Source organism: Diplotaxodon limnothrissa, linkage group LG3 (genome assembly GCF_057381915.1).
Source record: "Diplotaxodon limnothrissa isolate DT_005_m linkage group LG3, D_limnothrissa_male_GT1.1, whole genome shotgun sequence".
Classification (NCBI taxonomy): Eukaryota; Metazoa; Chordata; class Actinopteri; order Cichliformes; family Cichlidae; genus Diplotaxodon; species Diplotaxodon limnothrissa.
In genome coordinates this window covers 41,211,867-41,233,523 of record NC_140598.1, presented here as the reverse complement: position 1 = coordinate 41,233,523, position 21,657 = coordinate 41,211,867, and the positions used below count along the sequence as shown (strand labels likewise).

Here is a 21,657-nt window from a genome sequence, read left to right as displayed (position 1 = left end):
ACCATTTACAATGGTGTCAAGTCTTACCTGTCAGCCCAAGGATGCTCTTGGACATTCAACCCTCCACATGCCTCCCACTTTGGTGGAACGTGGGAAAGGATGATTGGTCTGGCTAGAAGGATTCTTGACTCCATGACACAAGTAATCAGTTGAACAAAATATTAATTAAACAAACTGGCATCAGTCAATAGTTAGGCAAGCAAGCAAAATAATTTGGCAAGCTGGCAAAACAATCAATCCATCAGTGAAAAAAAACATTAACTTGTCAAATTATTAAAACATCAAATATGTATCATTTGTGTAAATGTGAAGGAGTGTCTTCCTCCCCTCATCCCCAACCAGCAGATGACTGCACCTCACTGCACATGGTTCTGCTGGAGGTCTTGTCCTTTTAAAATGGAGTTTTTCCTTCCCACTGTCACCAAGTGCTTACTCACAGGAGGTTCTTTAAATGTTAGGGTTTTCTCTGTACTATTGTAGGCTCGGGATTGTGAAACATATGAAATAAATGCATACAATTTGATCTTGTAATAAAAAAGAAATAAATCAGAAAACAACCAGAAAAACATGCTCAAAGTGCTGAGCTTCTTTATTTGAACTATACCAGACTGAGCAACTCATCAGAATCGGAGTTTCTGCAGCAGAAACCTTAAAATGTTACATCTAAAACACACCTGATACTTTCTGATATTGAAGCAGGATTTTATCAAATAATTCATCTGTCTGTTAGAGCAGATATAATGTGAGAAAACTGTCTTCATTATTTCCATAAAATTACCATATCTTTAATATGACTTCACTCACTTTGAGACTTCACAAATTAAAACAAGAACACAGTATGGTTATGAGCAGTTAGAGGCTCAATACGTTTGAATCGGTGATCATTTCAAAGAATTTAAAGGATGAGCTCAATAATAATCCCTAAGAATCTTCTAATCAAAGCTCAAACGAAAAACGTCAACGATTTTGAGCCTGTGAGGGGTTTTTAGACTCAGAACGGCATCCTCTGGTGGCTGTGGGAGGAACTGCAGCTGAGTTTAGTAGAGCTTCATGCAGCCCTCAAAGAGCCGACTCAGATCCTCCACCGTGTGCGCTCTGGGAGACAGCTTAGTCACTCGCTCCTGGAAACAAACCAGAAGAAATAAAACATAAATCAACACATGTATCCAAACAAATATCTCCTTAACCCTTTAAGACCTACCATAGAACCAATTCCGCCAGAGCTTATCTTTATATTTTTCCATGCTGTGGAGCCATTTCTGGGAGCATTTCAAGTTGCTATACATCAATACAACCATTACAGCCTAAATTTTAATAATATGTATGCATTAAGTGTATAGTAATTACATAAATTGTAAAAAAGTGCAATAAACTACAAAAAAATTGAAAATCGTTTTTGTTTTTTAACATATATTTCTAGTTAGAGAAATTTAAGAGGCTTATCCCTCAAAACTGTAAATACTAGAGATGGCACGATACCACTTTTTTATGTCCGATACCGATACCGATATCATAAATTTGGATATCTGCCGATACCGATATGAATCCGATATAGTGTTTTTTAATCAACAAAACTGTTTTTTAAAATATCTTGCTGCATTTTGTATAAGTTCATACTCAAGTTTAAAACAACAACTACACTAAAGCTATTCTGTTATACCTGTATACAAAAAAAATATTTCATAGTTCAGCAATACTGATCAATCTAATAAACTTAGACCTACACCATCCTCCCTATTCTGGTATTTTAAAGAGTACTTAGCGTAAATATTAAGCAACCTAACTAATAGGGTTCCAACTCCCAGCAACAACAAAAATAAATAAATAAAAAATAGGGAACCACCCCTCACGCGCCACCTCATGATGCTTAATCGACGTAATCAACCTTAATTTGATGCAGTGTGAAAAAAAAATACACAGAAATCAATTATTTTTCAAGAAATATTAAATAGATTCAACATCTTTCTTCAACAAAATTGCAGACTGCACAGATGGTACCTTCCCAAAGGAAAAAGTACTATAGCTTACTAGGGTATATTAGACTTAATAGTTACTATATACAGTAATTGACTTCTATTCATTTTACATCAAATTAAAACTTTGGGTGTCAGATAATTATTTATTAAAAGCTAGACATTTTAAATGAGAATAAGAAAGAAAAGTATGTCTTTGTGCCCCCTTTTCCCAGTTAATGCCCTATCGGCCCCCCTGGCTAAACTTTGCTAGATCCGCCCCTGCACAGTTACCAGCCGTCAGCTACGTAGAAAAAGATCCTGGTGTAGAAAGTAATATTAAATAAATTCTAACAACAGCTTATCAAGCTTAAACGTGCTGCTGTTGTTCAGCCGCTGGTTTCCTCTTTCTGGTGCAAAGTGGGCCAAAAACAAACAAGAGAGACGGACTCGCGACAGAAAAGCCGATCAGCTGATCATTAGCAGTTTCACGATTGAAGTAGCAGCCGGAGAGCGAGAGGCAGTCGCTCGTTAAGCTTAACGCAGGAATGCTTTACAAACATTCAGAGATGGACTTACACACTTGCTTTACTTCTCTCGGGGATAACTTTGTCGGAGATGAAATGCCAGGTTGCTAGCGAAGCTCCAAATGCTATCCAGACCACCGACAGGTCCCGCATGCCACAGCCGCTCTATCACGTGATGCATACTGCTCCGACTGCTAACGTTCTGAGGCGAGTTACGGCGTGTTGCAAGTTTTGTGAGGTGCTTTCGTGATATTTAATGGATCGGATTACATTTTTTATTTTTCTCCGATATCCGATCCAGTAATTTAGGTCAGTATCGGACCGATACCGATACGTAATATCGGATCGGTCCATCTCTAGTAAATACAAAAAAAGTTGCACAAAATAGTTTCCCACCACAGGAAATTTATTTTGAGTGTCTTCATAGTTTTATTTTTGAGATACACCAATTTTTATATACTGCAGGAAAAACGAAAATAAATATTATACTGCAAATTTGCAAAAAAGCAGCATATGCATCAAAATAAACTATTTCCAGCAGTGCAATATGAGTCCTAAGCATCCCAGAAACGACACAGAAAGTCATAAAGTCAAACATAACTTTTAAAAACAGCAGTATAAGCTCCTGAGGCCTTGATGGTAAAAAACTACATTTCTGCGAAAATGACGTCACTTCCAGTTTCGGGCAGGTAATGGCGGACATGCGATAGCTCACGCTGACATCTATTCCAATGTAGGAAGTGTTATGAACAGCTGATCGGACAGGCAAGGCGTGTTTCTGGAATATTATGTATTTGTTGCTGCAAGCGCTTTTTATGCAATTTTTGCAAAGCTATATGTGGAAGGAAACCGTGACCTAGGACAAGCTGATGGCATAAGATGTAAGTACAACTCCTCCGGTTTCACATGCAAAAAAATTATTGCGCTAGCTCACGTGGTTGTAGTGTTACTGGTATTTAAAAATAGTTACGCAAAACGGAGCGTGTCCGCTCTGACCGGTTTTAAAGGGTTAAAGCCATGTTACAAATAGCACCTCCTTGTGAAGGACACAGGGCCAGGGTGGACCAGGTTTAGGCCTGGTCCACCCTGGCCCTGACCCTGGCTCACATTACATCACATTTGCAGATCTGAAATCAGCTAATTCAAAGAATCAAAAAAAGAAAAAAAAAAATTATTATTACTATTATTATTATTATTATTTATTTTTTTTTTTTTACTATTTAATTTGTAAAAATGTGTATACACACACACACACACACACACACACACACACACACACACACACGTAGGAAAATATTTAGTATACACATCCAGAAATGCATACACTATTATATATTGTACATATATTTATTAGTTTCAGGTTGGCCATTCTTGTATTTTGCTCGTTTGTGTTGTTGTGTTTGCACATCTCTGTTGCTTGTGGGGCTCGCACACAAGAATTTCACTCGCATGTGCTGTGCCAGTGTGCCTGCACATGTGATGTGACAATAAAAGTGATTTGATTTGATTTTGAGAAGTCTATGAATAATAAGGTCACATAATGCAGTCCAAACATGTCACTCAAAAAATAGCTTGCACAATCGAGCATTAAAAGATTACATGGGGAGAAAACACAATACTACGGGGCCTTCCACTCTGTCTGGACAGTTTAATACCCTTCTAACATTCAAACCAGAAAACAAATTGCACATGTTTTTGAGGAAAAACATACAAAGCAAGTAGCCTATGAGTTTGACCAGGATCTGAACCCAGGACCTCTCACACCCTAAGCACTAAGGTCTTGAATAATCGTCACAAGGAAGCAAACTGGGGATAGAAGTGACATCAAAAGAGAGAGGTTGATGTCTTAATGTAAAAATATGGGATGACTCAAGAAATTCACAGTTTAACCCAGGAGTACACATATGAAGGGGGACTCTGACCCACCTGAGGGATCGTTCCTTTCACTAGTGCCGGGATGTCGTCTTTGGTGTATCCCACAGCTCCCAGTCCATCTTCCACGTGCAGGTCAAACAGAATCTGACGCAGCGTGTCGGCCAGAACGGCACCCGCATCCTCCCTCTTCACCTGCCGGATATCTGCACCTGAACATAGTACAGAGAAAGTCTGTTACTGCACAATTTTTAAAGAGTGATGGCAGTTTTGGTGAATTTGGATATTTTCTATTGATAGCTGAAGAAATAAAGTGCTACTACTGCAAAAAAATAAAGAAAGAAAATTCGATTTTTTCTATTTTAGACTTCTTTAAAAAGGTACAAAGATCCCTTAAAAACCTTATTTTTGAATACCTTCAATATTCTTAAATAACTGAAAAGTCTCTCAATGGAGGCATTTAAGGTCCCGCTGACTGTCTTGGATGTTTGATGTTTCACTGTTTGTGTGCCCTGTTGTTGTTGGATGTTCCTCTCCAGTGTATTTCTGTCTTTTTTTCTAACTGAGTGATTTTATTTGGCTCATTGAAGTCTGGAAACCTTTTGGTTTGGCTGGATAAATAAAGTAGACATTCCACACAGTCTCTATTATACTAAATCTAATATGGCCTAGTGTGAGGCGTTCAGGTACCGAGGATCTCTGCGGCCTCAAGGTGGCGCTCCGGACACATCGGGGCTGTGAAGTTGAAGACGGCCGGAGACGTAAGGACAACGGAGAGCCCGTGAGGCTGAAAACACAAAGTTTAACAGAACATTTTATTTAAAAGCTGCACAGGTCGAGTATGAAACAAAGTAAAGTTCTGTGTGGAGTTCCTCAGGGAACCTGCACGGGTCCATCTCAGTCAGAGGTGTAGTGTTTTGTTTAAGCACCAGAGCATTGGCCACGTTTGAGTCATCCATCATTCAACTCTAATTAAGCAAAGTGATCAAATGTCAGAATGAATTTAAGAATATGAAGTCATCTGTCTGACCATCCTCATCAGTTCTTCCATGCTGCTCACAGCTCTCTCCCTCCCTGGTGTCTTTTCTCTCAGTCTTTCCAACGTTGCCATCTCTCTGCTTCACTTATTTCTGCTCAATTTTTAATTCTGCATTATTCTCATCACAACATGTGAGTAATTAATAAAATATCACTAAAAACTTTATAATAATGCCAGAGTACCTCAAGTTTTTTGTTGGTCAGTTTGTACATAAATGATTTACCTGAAATTTGTACCTGTAGTGTAACTTACAAATGTTTGCTAATGATATGCTTTTATATCTATATGTTGAAAACCAAGAAGCAACAATCCCTTTAAAATAAACAAACCCATAGCTCTTCACTCACTCCTGACCCTGCATGTTTATAGCTGAGCCCTCTTCTGCTGAAACCTGCAGAACTGAAGTTAACTAAGTTTCAGGGTTTTAGTCTCATTTCTGCACAGAAATCGGGTCATAATCTAAATATTTTTGTGGGACTTTGCTCAAAACACCATTCTCCTACAGTGTCTTGTTTCTATTGGACTCATACACTTCAGATAGAAATGTGTATCAACCTCATCTGTTAATGTGACTGTGTTAAGATAAGAAGGAACTTTATTGTCCCACGTGGTGAAACAGTACTAAATATAGCAGCACTTGCATGTGAAAACCAGCTCCAAACCTCGAGAAGTAAATTACTTATCTAATTAGTAAAAATTTGTTTCCCTTAATACAGCTCCAGCAAACATTCAAGTATATGATGATGTGACTCCAAAGTACAATAGATGTTGGGACAAAGGAGAGCTTATAGCGATTTGTTTTTCAAGTACTTGCTGTTTACTGGTGCCGAGGGTAATAAGTCATACTCTAAAAAATGGATCATTAACAATTTTATGAGCCTGAGGAAAAAACTGATTTCTTGTATCTTGATTGGAGAGATTGTTGCTCTTTCATTTCTATGTTTGCATATTTTCATTGCTGTTTTTACCAGTTTAATCTTCAGTCTTGACTTTACTGTAAGTAAACCAAATCAAGCTGCTGCACCATATCTAATCAAACTTTAAAGCACTGCATTATAAAAAAAAAACAAAACCCATAACCTTATCGCTACGAACGATGTGTGTTAGACTTTAAAAAGTACCTGCAGAAAAATAAAGGCATGCAACTGTCCACATGTCACAGTAACAGCACCTTCATGTACTCGGGCCTAGAATGAGCGATAAATTGTGTTCATGGTACAGGCCAGCTGCTTCACACAGAGTTCTGTTTGTAATAATGCAGCTCTCTTTTGGATAAATCCTAAATAAATAACCGTGGAAATGTTTTTTTCCCTCTTGGAAAATGAAAATCATCACTCCAGCTGCACTACACCAGTGATCTCAGCCAAGAACATCTGTTTGCAATGCCAGCTGTCAGTAGCGGTTTTTGATACGGGCGACACGGGCGGTTGCCCGGGGCGGCATTGTGGTGGGGTGCGGTATCACGGGCATTGGCAAAAAAAAAAAAAAAAAAAAAAAAAAAAAAAAAGGAAAAAAAAAATTTGTTCGTACTCATGCTGCCCCAACATCAGCCAGCGCATATTGGGAATGGCATAGGCACCGATCGGCTTTCTATTGCGGCTAGCTTGACTGTGACTTCGTAAGTGAGGGCTCACTTGACCACGGTCGCATTAGCTGGGAGTTTTTAGGGCGCCCTCCGTTTGCAAGGTGCGACTGCTGCTTGTGGCACAGGGAGGAGGGGGCGGGGCGGGACAGACACCAGACATTATGATACAGACTTGTAATTTGCACCGATGTTTTTTCGAAATTCTGTACGCGAAAGGTGGGTGCACCTGCTCTGCTGCTGAAGTCAAAGTAAACTTTATTGTCATCTCTGCTACAGTCCAGTAAATAGAGAGACGAGACGACGAGGCTCCAGTTACAGCAGTGCAAGAAAAACAATAAATATAAGAAGAGTAAGAAAATAAATATACACTTTAGGACTCGGGTTAAAGGGATCAATAACAATTTAAAATTTATAATTTACAGTTTGATGATTTAAAGTCTAAGCGATCAGGGGCAGTACCTGTGGACTGGCAGACCGGGGTGGTGGTCCCCATCTTTAAGAAGGGGGACTGGAGGGTGTGTTCCAACTACAGGGGGATCACACTCCTCAGCCTCCCTGGGAAAGTCTATGCCAGGGTGCTAGAAAGGAGAGTTCGTCCGCTAGTCGAACCTCGGATACAGGAGGAACAATGCGGTTTTCGTCCTGGTCGCGGAACACTGGACCAGCTCTTTATCCTCTCCAGGATACTTGAGGGTGCATGGGAGTTTGCCCAACCAGTCTACATGTGTTTTGTGGACTTGGAGAAGGCATTCGACCGTGTCCCTCGGGGTGTCCTGTGGGAGGTGTTGCGGGAGTATGGGGTGTCTGGCCCATTGCTACGGGCCATTCGATCCCTATACAACCGTTGCAAGAGCTTGGTTTGCATTGCCGGCAATAAGTCGGACTCGTTCCCGGTGGGTGATGGGCTCCGCCAGGGCTGCCCTTTGTCTCCGGTTCTGTTCATAATTTTTATGGACAGGATTTCTAGGCGCAGCCAAGTGGCGGAGGGCTTTCGCCTTGGTGGCCTCAGAATCTCATCTCTGATTTTTGCGGATGATGTGGTTCTGTTGGCTTCATCGGGTGAGGGCCTCCAGCTCGCACTGGAACGGTTCGCAGCCGAGTGTGAAGCAGCGGGAATGAGGATCAGCACCTCCAAATCTGAGGCCATGGTTCTCAGCCGGAAAAGGGTGGAGTGCCCACTCCGGGTCGGGGATGAGTTCCTGCCCCAAGTGGAGGAGTTCAAGTATCTCGGGGTCTTGTTCGCGAGTGATGGGAGAAGGGAGCCGGAGATCGACAGACGGATTGGGGCTGCAGCTGCAGTAATGCGGACGCTGCACCGGTCCGTCGTGGTGAAGAGGGAGCTGAGTGTAAAAGCGAAGCTCTCAATTTACCGGTCGATCTACGTCCCTACCCTCACCTATGGCCACGAGCTGTGGGTAGTGATCGAAAGAACGAGATCGCGGATACAAGCGGCAGAAATGAGCTTCCTCCGAAGGGTGGCTGGCCTCTCCCTTAGAGATAGGGTGAGAAGTTCGGCCATCCGGGAGGGGCTCAGAGTAGAGCAGCTGCTGCTCCACATCGAAAGGAGCCAGCTGAGGTGGTTCGGGCATCTGACAAGGATGCCCCCTGGGCGCCTCCTGGGTGAGGTGTTCCAGGCATGTCCTACCGGGAGGAGGCCCCGGGGCAGACCCAGGACACGCTGGAGAGATTATATCTCTCGGCTGGCCTGGGAACGCCTTGGTATTCCCCCGGATAAGCTGGAGGAGGTGGCTGGGGAGAGGGAGGTCTGGGCCTCTTTGCTTAGGCTGCTGCCCCCGCGACCCGGCCTCGGATAAAGCGGATGAAGATGGATGGATGGATGGATTTAAAGTCTCACACAACCTGTCGAAAGGGGAGGAGAGCCCTGCTGCTTCCAAATAGAGCACATTTCATTCATAATGTTGTAAATCCAAGCTCATTGTGTATTCATGATTTGAATCCTGGGTTGTGCAAAATCCCAGAAATACACCTTAGACAAAGCAAATCTGTGAACTAAGATGTAGGTCTATTAGGTTATGTTGTGGTGATCATCGAGTTGGGGGACTTATGTTCATACTGAAGTGCAAAATTAAAACCAATGGAAGATGGACAAAAAAAGTTCAAAGTCATCGGGTGCTCAGTTTAGAAAAAATAGAAAAGAAGAGGAGGAGAAACGAGCAACAGATACAGGTAAGCAGATGTGTCATTGGATAATGGCAGGTCATGCTGAAACAATCAGAGTCAGAATACTTTATAAGGAAATAATGTGTGTTACAGTTGCTCCAAAAAGAAATGGTAAAAATAGCAACAGTAACAGACTAAACTCCAAACAATATGTTATGTTACAGATTTTAATATTAATTAGTCATTGTCAATTTGTCCTGTTCTCATTGTATGACGTATTATGATGGCTGTTTGGTAGCCGTTTGCATACTATGCATACTCTCTCTAACTTCGTGTGTGTGTGTGTGTGTGTGTGTGTGTGTGTGTGTGTTTGTTTCTTTCTCTGGTGAAATTCAGTATGGTTCAGACAACAGTTTTATGTTAATGTACAATCCTTAATATGTTTTATGTGTGTGGCGCCCAGGGGGCCAAACAGGCTAGGACCGTCACTGCCAGCTGTGATGTCCAGTAATGATCACTCACCACTAGGGGGTGCTCCACGTTGTAACCCTTGGCTGAGTGAGTCTTGACGTTTCCTGCGATGGGATAGGACATCCCGTGACTGAAAGGAGGGAACCACAAACAGGTTTATTTAGAAACGCTCACGCAAAGGTCTGGATCAGTTTAGCTCAAATAGGAAAATATGCACGTTGGCTATGGGAGCTCAAATAAACTGCAAAATAAGAAAAGTCCAGCAAATAGAAAAACACTACAAAAGCACACAAAACACATTGCGGGAGGGGGCAGTAAAGTTGTATGTCTCAATCACATGAATCATACAATACTGCAGATACATGTTTGCTATTAGCTGTATACCATTAGCTTGTTACTTTCATCACAAAAACACTTCTGGTTTATTATCTGTTTTTTTTTTTTTTGTTCTTCTGCATCGTCTGCTGGTGTTTCTACATTTTCAGTGCATTTCATCCACTCATCACTGTAAATAAGGCCTTAAACTGTCCCTAAAGTTTCAATGTGATGTCACCAAAGTGTTAAAGAACACCTACAATCACAGGTGACATTTTAAAACCACAATCAGCTGTCTGTACTGCAACGCTGCAGAAACAGAGCCATGAACTAATGAGCTAAAAACCCTCTTCAAAGCCTGATTTCCATTCTCACTGATGAAGTTCAAGGAAACGTTTGCAGTTTAATTGAAGCAAATTAAATAGTTAAACAAATTTCAAAAGAAGATCAGCTGATGAGCACAAACAGCCTGCATGCAGGATTACAGGAAATCTCAGTCTTAGTCTTACCACAGATGAACCCCGGCATTCCCAAAGCCAATCCCAGCAAACACGCTGGCCAGGTGCATGCTGGAACGAGCCTCCAGGTCCTCAGGGTCTCGCACAGCTCTGTAATCAATCAATCAAGACTTATTTCAATTACAAATGAATTCAGTTGAATGAAATGCATATCATGGATATACTTTAGCTGTAGTTGGGGCCATACCGTTTCATGTACTTGGCGACCACGTGGAGAGCATGGCGGGACCAGACATCGCTGATGGGGTTGCTGCCCTGGTAGGCTGGGCGGTTGATGGGGTTTGTAGGGCAGGGGCTCCTCTGGTCGTAGGGCAGGGCGGTGTATGACTCCAGGGCATGACTGAAAGGCAGAGATCAATCAGTGTGATGGAAGTGTCTCACATCAGGTTGGCAGTATCTCTACCTCTACGAAAACATGAAGGGAACACGCCATCATCACAGCAAATAATAATTATATTAATACTAATAATATAATGATAACAAAAATATTAATGATGAATCAAAAAAGACAGAAAATGCAGAAAATGAATAAATAAGTAAGTACAGACAGACCAGAGGACGTCGAAGCCACTGTTGGCGGCGACTCTCTCAGGCATGCTCAGTGTGTGCGTCGGGTCCACGATGCCCAGTGTGGGTCTGATGGCTCTGCTGGCAATTCCTGAGCATAAACAGCCAATCACAGCTCAGGGTCCATCATAAGAACTTGGATAATGAGTAACAGCTCCTGCAGCTTGGTTTCTATTGGCTGATTTATGATTTCTATTAAATCTTCACTGACTGTCTTTCTAAAACATCTCAAAGGGGAAAATCAACTTCTAATATGCTTTTATATCCCTATTTTTATACCTGTTTTGGCTTTTAAGGGCTCGTAGTCGAAAATGGCGACACCTGTGGTCTCACTGCCGGTGCCTGCAGTTGTGGGAACTGGACACAAAAACCCAAAGTTAGCCACAAAGATGGAGGAAGAAGGAAAAAAAGCGGGACGCGTCATACCTGCAATCAGCGGTTTCACAGCTCCAATCACTGGCTTCCCTTTGCCAATCGGAGCATTGACAAAGTCCAGGAAGTCGGCATCGGGGTGACACGCGTACAGATTGGCCGCTTTACATGTGTCGATCACTGAGCCACCGCCCACCGCCACAAACGCATCAAAGGCGTGGTTTTTAGTAAAGGAGATGGCATCTTTAAAGCTGAAATTCAGCAGAGATCGAGCTGAGGTCATTTCATCTGATAAATTAACTTATTCATTTACTTACTGATTGTCTGCCATTAACACTGCTTAAGTATTTCAGCACTCTGATGTTCATTCTGTGAGGAGGAAGAGTCATGTGACCCTGTGAAACGCCCCTATGTAGGTATGTGAGCCGACTCAGAGCCATGAAAAAGCCTGGCTCTCATGAACTTTCTTCTCTCCTCTCTGATGAGACATTTTGGACACAAAGACAGGTTTTTTTCTCTTCATCTGACAGGCAATCATTAATCAGACCATCACTTGTGACAGCGACCTCATTGAACGCACCTGGGGATCTTTTTATCATTTGCGGATTTTAGCCAAAGTCAAGTCTTACCTTTGCAGGAACGATCTAGAAAGAGTGGTCCATGCTTTTATTACTTCACGGCTAGACTACTGCAATTCCCTCTATGCTGGCCTAGATCGTTCCTGTCTACATCGCCTTCAACTGGTGCAGAACGCTGCCGCTCGCCTGTTGACCGGTTCAAAAAAAAGAGACCACATCACTCCGGTTCTCTGCTCTCTCCACTGGCTCCCAGTTGCCTTTAGGATTGATTTTAAAATCTTACTGCTGGCTTTTAAGGTTTTAAATGGCACTGCACCTTCTTACCTGTCAGAACTCCTTAGTACTTATCGCCCCAGGAGATCTTTGAGGTCAGCCGACCTGATGCTTTTAGATGTTCCCAGGTATAAATTAAAGACAAAGGGAGAGAGGGCGTTTGCTGTGGCTGCACCCAGACTGTGGAACAGCTTACCTCCTCACGTCAGACTCTCCAAAAGCCTAGAAACTTTTAAAACCGCTCTTAAAACTCACCTCTTTTCATTGGCTTTTAGAAAGGTTTAATTTATTTGTTTTATTTATTTTTATTTTATTTTTTTCAGCGAGGTGTTACTACGAAATTGTGTTCTATTGTATTTTTATCTGTATTTACTGTACAGCACTTTGGTCAGCCTTGGTTGTTTTTAAATGTGCTCTATAAATAAACTTGACTTGACTTGACTTGACCTGGAGTCCGTTGGCTCGACGCGGACATTGTCATAGACTTTGTACTTGACTCCATTTTTCACTAGAGACTCAAGAACAGCCTTCATTGGAGGAAGTTGGGACAAGTTCCTGTCTGTCATCACGCAGACGTTTTTTGCGCCGAGGTTCTGCAGGTCCTGCACGCAGAGAACAGCGAACAGCCACAATGATAGGAAGGACAACACAGAGAGCCACATTGGTCACTCCTTCTCAATGCATCACATTAAAAGAAGAAAGAAAAATTCCTATCTGACCATCACATGACAGCAATGAGGAGGATGAAGCTGGTTACCATGCCGATCTCTTTGCTGACTCCTTCTCCATAGCGGATGTTGGAACTCGCCATCTGAAGGAAATAAAAAGAGAAGTGAGTGCAGTACCTACCTGAGTAGGTGCTAATGGAAAAGGGATATAAGTGTGTAGTTTATCAGTCTGTTTATCATTGGGATAAAGACTGTCCACACAAAGACGAGCAAGTCAAGACTGATGGTGGTACACATAAAGTTGAGGATTGTTACCTCACCCACAGAAATCCTTATGACCCAGTGACCTTACGCATTTATCCAAGATAGATGCACCTCTAGTATCAATCTGAAAATCCTATATCGCCTCATTCTTGAGTTACTGTGTTCACAAACTTGTGGGTCTATGCCATGGCCTGTCCAACAGGGTGCCAATAATACTCCATCAGCCTTTTACGGCTAAGGGGTAAAAATGCCACTGTGCAGACTTTGCATGAAACAAAGATGAGCAGCATCAAAGAACTTATACAAACTCAAAACTTGGAATTTTTGACAACCTCAACAGTCTGTAGATGGAGGTCACAGGTGTCAGTTCCCGTTAATGCACCACAGGAAATACAGATATGGTGGTTTGGGAGTTAGTTCTAGATCAACAGATCCATGTGTAACATGCGAGCCGCAAAGTTTGTACTAAAATAAGCTGTGTAAACATGTTGGGACTATTTCTGCTGGAAAGTTGGACATGTCAACATTGAAGTCTATGGGGACTAAGTTACTCCTTGGACCCTCTGCTGGATGTTAGAAGAACTGCAGCTTTCATGCTGCTTTGATTTTTAGTCTCTCCTGTATTTGTACAGGTCAAAGCTTCAAATGAAATTCAGTGCATTTTCAGAGCAATCCCACAGACTAAAGGAACTACTTTGTGGGTCTTAGAAAAGTGAAGAGCTCGGTTTGGAGAGCTGACAGTTTTAGCTACTTCTGCAGATGAATCCAGGAAAACATTCAAAACTTTAAGTTCTCATTCTGTGGTTGGTTGAATCCATCAGTTGATTAAAAAAATGAAAGAAGCTTCATTTGAATGTGTGAATGTGAGCTGAACTCTGAGCTGACACACATTAATGATTTACATCTCCTAACAGCCTTCAAGCTGAACTTCTTAAATCAGACACTTATTAAACAGAGTCTGGTGTGACATTACCTCAAAGGCATAGTCAGTTTTCCGGACGGTGCAGGGTGCCGCTCTGACACCTGCAGAGATAGAAATCAAGCCATCAGTTAAGGATCCACATTGATCAGGATGCACTTGTCTTCCTTTTCAGGGACTCTGATAAATACATGAATGATGTGTAGATGAGTGCAGGTTACCCTGGTGGAAGGTGTTGGAGTGAGCAGGACATCTGCACCTGTTCACACAGAGCAGAAGTCATGTCACCAATCTGCACATTTAGAGAAGGTTCAGCAGTTGAGTTGTTGCAGTAGCTCCTGAACATCTCATGCACAGGAAGCATTTCCTTGTCATTCTTCCTCCAACCTGACAAAGATGGGTTCAGTATTTGAACCCAAACTGCCGATGTCCACTCATGAAAACATCCAAAAAGGAGACCATTAGGTTTTTATGTTAGTGTCACGATGTTTCCACGTCCTATGACTCCACTACAATGTGATTGGTCATTTGCAATGTTGAACCTGGACAAAGATTAGTTTTGTTAATTCAGGAACAACACCAACACAACGATATCAGAGCGAGCATTAGACGTCAAACTGTGCAAAATGTGAGGATGCACTGACAATTTACATGAGAGAATGTGAAAGTGGCTCTAAAAGCATTAGATATTCCAGGTGCAGCTTTACACCTGTACCTGGTCACATGTGCTCCCAGAAATCACTCAAATTTCACTTTTTTTTTTCGGAAATGTATGCAGTCACATTTGACGTGTGGTCAAATGTGACTGCAAAACTAGGAGTTTTAATTTAAAAAATCTTTCAGTGAAACATTCAAAGGAGCTTGCAAAGAAAAGCGTCTGGACTTCTTTAAGTTGTTTAAGTCCAGACGCTTTTCTTTGCAAGCTCCTTTGACTACGATGACCTGGATGACTGAGAACCTTCACAGACATTCAGTGAAACATGTTTTTCACAGGTGAGCCGGATTTTAAAGAACTCTCCTCTGATCCAGAACTTGTGGCCTCCTGAGCTCTTCCCTCAATAAAACTGAACTTTAACCGGAAAATTCAAAAACGCTGTTATCTTTGAGCGGACTCTGGCACACTCAGTCTCCGCCCCTCGAAGGAAACCAGTAACAGTTCTTTTCAGTCTGGATGAATCTATTTCCGGTTCGAATTTAACTTACGCCGCGCGCTCGAGTTGCCTAAGCAGGTGAACGACCCGGTCCCGACCCGCCATGTCCAAGATGTGAATGACCCTCTGCAACGAGCAGCCGACCCCGGTCAAGAGGTTGCTTCCGCCTCTGATTTTCACAATAAAGGCCGCTCAGACACATTAGAAGCACGAGGACAGACGTAGAAAACACCCGTTGGGCTGTCATTATTATTATTATTGTTGTTGTTGTTATTATTATGACAAAATAACGAAATTGAGGCAATAATTCCTCACATGGTACAAAAAACTTTAACACAAAAATACTGATATGAATATAAATATAAATTACAATATTTAGATATAATTTACTGTGTATGAGAAAGTAAAATGTTTAATACGTGTATATGCTTCATTACATTCACAAATTTACAAATACCCAGTAAGAAATAGATATAAGAAAAAAAATCATGTGCATGGACTGAACATGAGGTATTTGCAGGCCATGTGTATACATATTTTATGTATATCCTGAGGGTTTTAGTTGTTTGGAGTTGAGGAGTACAAAGTGAACTTTATTTACATATTATAAACTGTAGTAGTTACGTGGGCAAGGGATAGGATGTGGGATTGGGCAGAAGACTGTTGCACATGAGGGTGGTACATAGGTGCTGCGGTGTCAGGTTCAGGGGTGCTACAGTCCTAGGGAACAAGTTGTGTTTCAGTCCGTTTGTGTGTGTTTGGCTAGTTTTTAAAAATTCACAAAAGTGGTGTAAAGATGACCCAGAGATGCCAGCTGTTAGCTGACTGTGTTTTGTCCTGTTTCCACAACACTCTGGGGGGCCTTTTTGTCACTTTTGGTGCGACTACCATACCGGACAGTCATGAAGGTTGTTAGGATGCTCTGTAAAGTTGACCTCCAGGAACCTGAAGCTGAAGTGAATGTACGAATATTGGTTTTAATTCTCATCAGCATGCAGCAGCACAGAGGACTTATTTTTAGATACATGTATTAAATCACATTCAGGATATTTTCGCCTTTTCCCTTTTTTAACAATAAAACAATAAATCAAAGAAACACAAAGAGTGATGCATTGTAGTGATGATGTGTCAGAACAGGGACTCAAACTAGCAGCCTTCAGCCTCTTCTGTAGGCTTGCTCATTCACACCTATTCACACCTAGCTGCCCATAACATCCCTGTTTACAGTCAGTCCTGCATTTTACTCCATTAGCTGCAAATGAGTTGAAGTAACACTTAAACAAGTTTCTCTTCTGATGGACTTTGCTTTGTATCACAAAGTGGCTTGTTATAGTGTCACTACTAGTGAAGTTTTCTACTCAGCTTCACTTTTAAAAGGTAGAAATTTGTTGTGTGGATCAAGTGCTGTTCATCTTCTTTCGCTGTAGGGGTCGCCACAGCTCATCATATGCTTCCTTTCACGCTATCATTGGCATCACACCTCTGCGTTGGGGTATGAGTCTCGCTACGGCTGGGTCTCAGGTTCAAATCCCGTACGAGCCCTGGCAATCTTGCGTCAGGGTTTCTTCATGTAGTCTGTTCATGTTATCAAGTTATGTCATGTTATCATGTTGTGTTTAACACAAATGTGCACGTCTGTGTGCCCCCAGTACAGGTGCAAATGTGCGGGCGAAATTCCAGTTTTATTTTGCATAAATGAAATGTGCAAAACACAATTTTAAAAATCTGAGCAAACAGAGGTCTCCTGTTTTCCAACGTTTTCCTGGCGAACAGGCAACGTGAGGTTCACACACAAGGGTACAGATGAAATTATGTCGCTGCTAATTAATTAAAAAAATATTGAGGCCAGACAGAGTTCGTCATGCGGAATATTTGTGACACTTTTATTGGATTTGTTACATTTGGTGCCCGGCTGGCAGCATGGTCTCTGTGGCGCAATCGGTTAGCGCGTTCGGCTGTTAACCGAAAGGTTGGTGGTTCGAGCCCACCCAGGGACGACAATTTTTGCTAGAAATGTTAGATAGGGGTTAAAAGCAAGCCAAACAGCTTTGCGATAACACAGATACGTCCTGTTTGGTTGGGAATTAATAGCTGGCACAAAAGTTGTCTAATGTTGTGTTTTCTCTGAGGTCATCTGATTAACTAAGTAAAACTCTTAGATCATCTAATTTAGCTTTCTGTGAGAATACCATGAGTAAGTAACAGATCACTACTAATCACTAATTCAAAGCCACTTCTTGACATAACAGGTTTATCCAGGATTTGATTCTTACAAAGTGAGAATCAAATCCTGGACATAGAGTCACAAAGGCCTACCGTAACTTTCAGCTGTCTAAAGAAACATTCTTAAACAGAAGGAAAGTCAAGCATACACAGTGGGTCAGCTGCTCCATTTTCCAATCAAAATGTAACTACATCTTTTTATGTTATACATGATTCATTATGTAAACAAATAACAATGTGGGAGAAACTCTAATTATGTCAGCCTCTCTGGAGAGAGGACCATTTATAGGACCAATATCTTCTAATTAAAGTGATTGAAGATGTTGGGTGATACACACAGTGTCGTTAACAGATTAGAAACATCCACAGCAGTACACACACGCATACACACACAAATTATTTTTATCCCTGCTCCCTCAAGTCAGCATGCTTCCCGTAAGCTCTCTACATGCTCGCCCTAAATGTGTAGATGACTGCAGCGCAGTGGGTAAAACTATAAATAGAAGATAAACAAAATCCCCCCATGTCTGTTTGCAGCTTGACCCCATTACTGAACATATGCAGGATTTTTTTCATATAGTTGTATTATTTACTACATTATATATAAGCTTCTGCTGAAGGTTTAGTTAGTAGAAGAGAAGCAAATTCCAATAAGTCACGAGTTCAAATTCCTTTGCTGCCTTCTCTCATTTGTGAGTTGGTAAAACTTTAGTCATGCGAGGCAGAGACTGGAATGAAGCCAGTCACATGAAGAGTCTTAATGTCTAGATTGCATTGTGATTCTGTTCACTGAGTCGAATAATATTTAGTGTTTGACTCTGATAATTTATGCATGGTGTAAAGTATCACACTCATTCTTAGTCTGACTTTATTTGGAATTTAAAAGTGTATTCATCTAATCCCAATATCTTCATCACTCATTCCGAACACCTTGGTGTCCCCTTAGAAGAAGGTCTGGTCATGTTTTCTTACACTGCTACCCCCAAGACCCAGACAAGCAGAACCTAGGAAATTGATTGACTGATTTTTCTTAATTGCATTTCTGCATTAAAACGTAAGTGGAAACATAATTTTGCATGGTTATTTTCTGAAATATTCAGAAAAATTCTCTCTCTCTCTCTCTCTCTCTCTCTCTCTCTATATATATATATATATATATACATATATATGAATATATATATATATATATGAACATGAATAGGATGAGGGACCTATGGATTCTTCGATACCCAACATCCACAATGACGGCAAAACAACTAGTAGCTCAGTGTTCCAACATTCGAAAGAAGGGACTGCTCTCACAGCTAGAGATTGACGAGGTACAACACAAATGCTACGGCAAGGAGGAGTCAGCACGCCAGGTCAGGGGGGAGATATCATCACCCCCACCCGAGATTGGGTACATAGCCCCAAGTGCGATAGGAGAAGGATCGTTGAGTGCGAGAGGAACTGACTTGAAAAATAGGATCATAGCCAAGCTTGAAACCTGGATCCCCCGTAGCCGGTTACCAAGATTACGTGAAGTACCCTCAGAAGGTCTGCTAGATGATGTTAATGCAGCACTACGGGCAATACTTACCGACACTAACAAGCTGATCTACAATACGGCAGCAGTGATCAGTGAGATGCTTGGCTACAAGTTGAACAGCCACAAGGGGCAGTACCCTCCATGGAGAAGGAGGCTAGAGGGCAAGATCAAAGTAGCACGGAGGGAGGTTAGCCAACTAACGGAGTTGCAGCAAGGTGCGACAAATAAGGTGCCTAAGAAATACAGCAAGCTGTCCATACCTGAGGCCTTGGAAACTGCCAAGCAAAGACTCAGCCTTGGCCAGCCACTTGAGGAGGTACACCAGAGAGATAGAAGGCAGGAGAATAAACCAGCTGTTCTCCACAGAACCAGCAAAGGTGTACTCTCAGTGGCAAGGGAACAATAAGAGAACAGCACCACCAAGGCTGGAGACGGAGCAATACTGGAAGAGCATATGGGAGAAGGATGCAACCCATAACGGCAATGCTCAGTGGCTAGAGGATCTGAGGGCAGACCACAGCGACCTCCCTGAACAGGGTCCAGTAACCATCACAGTGGCAGATATCCAAGAAAGGGTCTCCAGTATGAAGAGTTGGACAGCACCAGGGCCCGACATGGTTCACGCCTACTGGCTGAAGAAGCTGACTGCACTCCACGAGCGTCTGGCAGCACAAATGAACCAGCTGCTAGTTAACGAGAGACACCCGGAATGGCTAACTGAAGGCCGGACGGTCCTGATCCCCAAGGACCCCAAGAAGGGACCGGTCCCCTCCAACTACCGACCAATAACCTGCCTCAGTGCTACATGGAAGCTCCTGTCAGGCATCATATCGGCTAAGATGAACAGGCACATGGGTCAATACATGAGCGGGACACAGAAAGGAATTGGCAAGAATACCAGAGGCGCAAAACACCAGCTACTGGTAGACAGAACAATCAGCCGAGACTGCAAGACCAGACTGACCAACCTGTGCACTGCCTGGATTGATTACAAGAAGGCCTATGACTCAATGCCCCACAGCTGGATACTGGAATGCCTAGAATTGTACAAGATCAATGGGACCCTAAGAGCCTTCATCAGGAACTCAATGGGAATGTGGCGTACAACAGTAGAGGCCAACTCCAAGCCCATAGCACAAGTCACCATCAAGTGCGGGATCTACCAAGGAGATGCTCTGTCCCCACTGCTGTTCTGCATAGGCCTGAACCCCCTCAGTGAGATCATTAACAAGACTGGCTACGGATACCGACTACGGAACGGAGCAGTTGTCAGCCACCTCCTGTACATGGATGACATCAAGCTGTATGCCAAGAGTGAACGAGACATCGATTCACTGATCCACACTACCAGGCTATACAGCAATGACATTGGAATGTCGTTCGGACTGGAGAAGTGTAGTCGGATGGTAACAAAGAGAGGGAAGGTAGTCAGAACTGAGGGGATTGAACTACCAGAAAGCAACATTGCAGACATAAAGGACAGTTACAAGTACTTGGGGATCCCGCAGGCGAATGGGAACCATGAAGAGGCCGCTAGAAAAGCTGCAACCACCAAGTACCTGCAGAGGGTCAGGCAAGTCCTGAGGAGTCAGCTGAATGGTAAGAACAAGATCCGGGCCATCAACACGTACGCCCTGCCCGTGATCAGGTACCCTGCTGGGGTAGGCTGGCCAAAGGAGGAGACAGAAGCCACTGACATAAAGACAAGAAAGCTCCTTACCATGCATGGAGGGTTTCACCCCAAGTCCAGCACCCTGAGGCTGTACGCTAAGCGGAAGGAAGGGGGCCGGGGACTGGTGAGTGTCAGCACCACAGTCCAGGATGAGACAAGGAACATCCAAGAATACATTGGGAAGATGGCCCCAACTGACCGAGTGCTCAGTGAATACCTCAGGCAGCAGAAACCCAAGAAAGAGGAGGGAGACGAGGAACCATCATGGAAGGACAGGCCCCTGCACGGTATGTACCACCGGCAGATAGAGGAGGTGGCTGATATCCAGAAATCCTACCAGTGGCTGGACAAAGCTGGACTGAAAGACAGCACAGAGGCACTAATCATGGCAGCACAAGAACAAGCTCTGAGCACAAGATCCATAGAGGCTGGGGTCTATCACACCAGGCAAGACCCCAGGTGCAGGCTGTGTAAAGATGCCCCAGAGACAATCCAGCACATAACAGCAGGGTGCAAGATGCTAGCAGGCAAGGCATACATGGAACGCCATGTGCTGGGTGTTTTTATATATATATATATATTAGGGGTGCAACGATATTCGTATCGATATTGAACCGTTCGATAACGTGCTTTCGGTTCGGTACGCGTATGTATCGAACAATACAACATTTGTAATTTATTTTATCAACTTTCCTTCTGACGATGCTGTCTGTGTGGAGCGCTCAGTGAATCTGCGTTCGACTACTCCGCCTAGGCTGCACTGTCGAGCGCAGATCCACTGAGCGCTCCACACAGACAGCATAGACAGAAGGAAGAGCGCAGGGCACCTCCCCCACCCTCATTCAGATCTGGCGTTTGGAATTATTTTGGTTTTCATGTGACGTATGACCCTGAAGGTAAGTGAGTCATGGACTAAAGTAAAACAGTATGTTGGATGTGCCATGCAATGCTCAATTACATGGGTGGGAACTAGTGTGTTAGCGCAGTTAGCTCGTTAACGTGTTGGCCGTCTAGCCCCATGCACGGGGCGATCGGCGGTAGC

The 21,657-nt window shown here is 42.9% G+C and overlaps 1 protein-coding gene and 1 non-coding gene across 2 annotated transcripts; one reads left to right on the top strand and one right to left on the bottom strand.

The window, feature by feature from the left end:
• Positions 1 to 843: 843 nt before the first annotated feature.
• adhfe1 (alcohol dehydrogenase iron containing 1) lies at positions 844 to 15,326 on the bottom strand. The gene is made up of 14 exons (XM_085350634.1): positions 15,245 to 15,326; positions 14,263 to 14,300; positions 14,096 to 14,145; positions 12,948 to 13,001; positions 12,638 to 12,792; positions 11,394 to 11,590; positions 11,247 to 11,324; positions 10,953 to 11,058; positions 10,588 to 10,740; positions 10,392 to 10,490; positions 9,619 to 9,697; positions 5,042 to 5,138; positions 4,406 to 4,563; positions 844 to 1,121 (listed from the first exon to the last, which is right to left on the bottom strand). The coding sequence occupies exons 1-14, from the start codon at positions 15,295 to 15,297 to the stop codon at positions 1,038 to 1,040; spliced, it is 1,401 nt and encodes a 466-aa protein (XP_085206760.1). The 5' UTR covers positions 15,298 to 15,326; the 3' UTR covers positions 844 to 1,037.
• A 1,789-nt stretch (positions 15,327 to 17,115) lies between these two features.
• On the top strand, positions 17,116 to 17,189 carry trnan-guu (transfer RNA asparagine (anticodon GUU)). The gene has a single exon. It is a non-coding gene; the product is annotated as a tRNA-Asn (tRNA).
• The last annotated feature ends 4,468 nt before the right edge of the window (positions 17,190 to 21,657 follow it).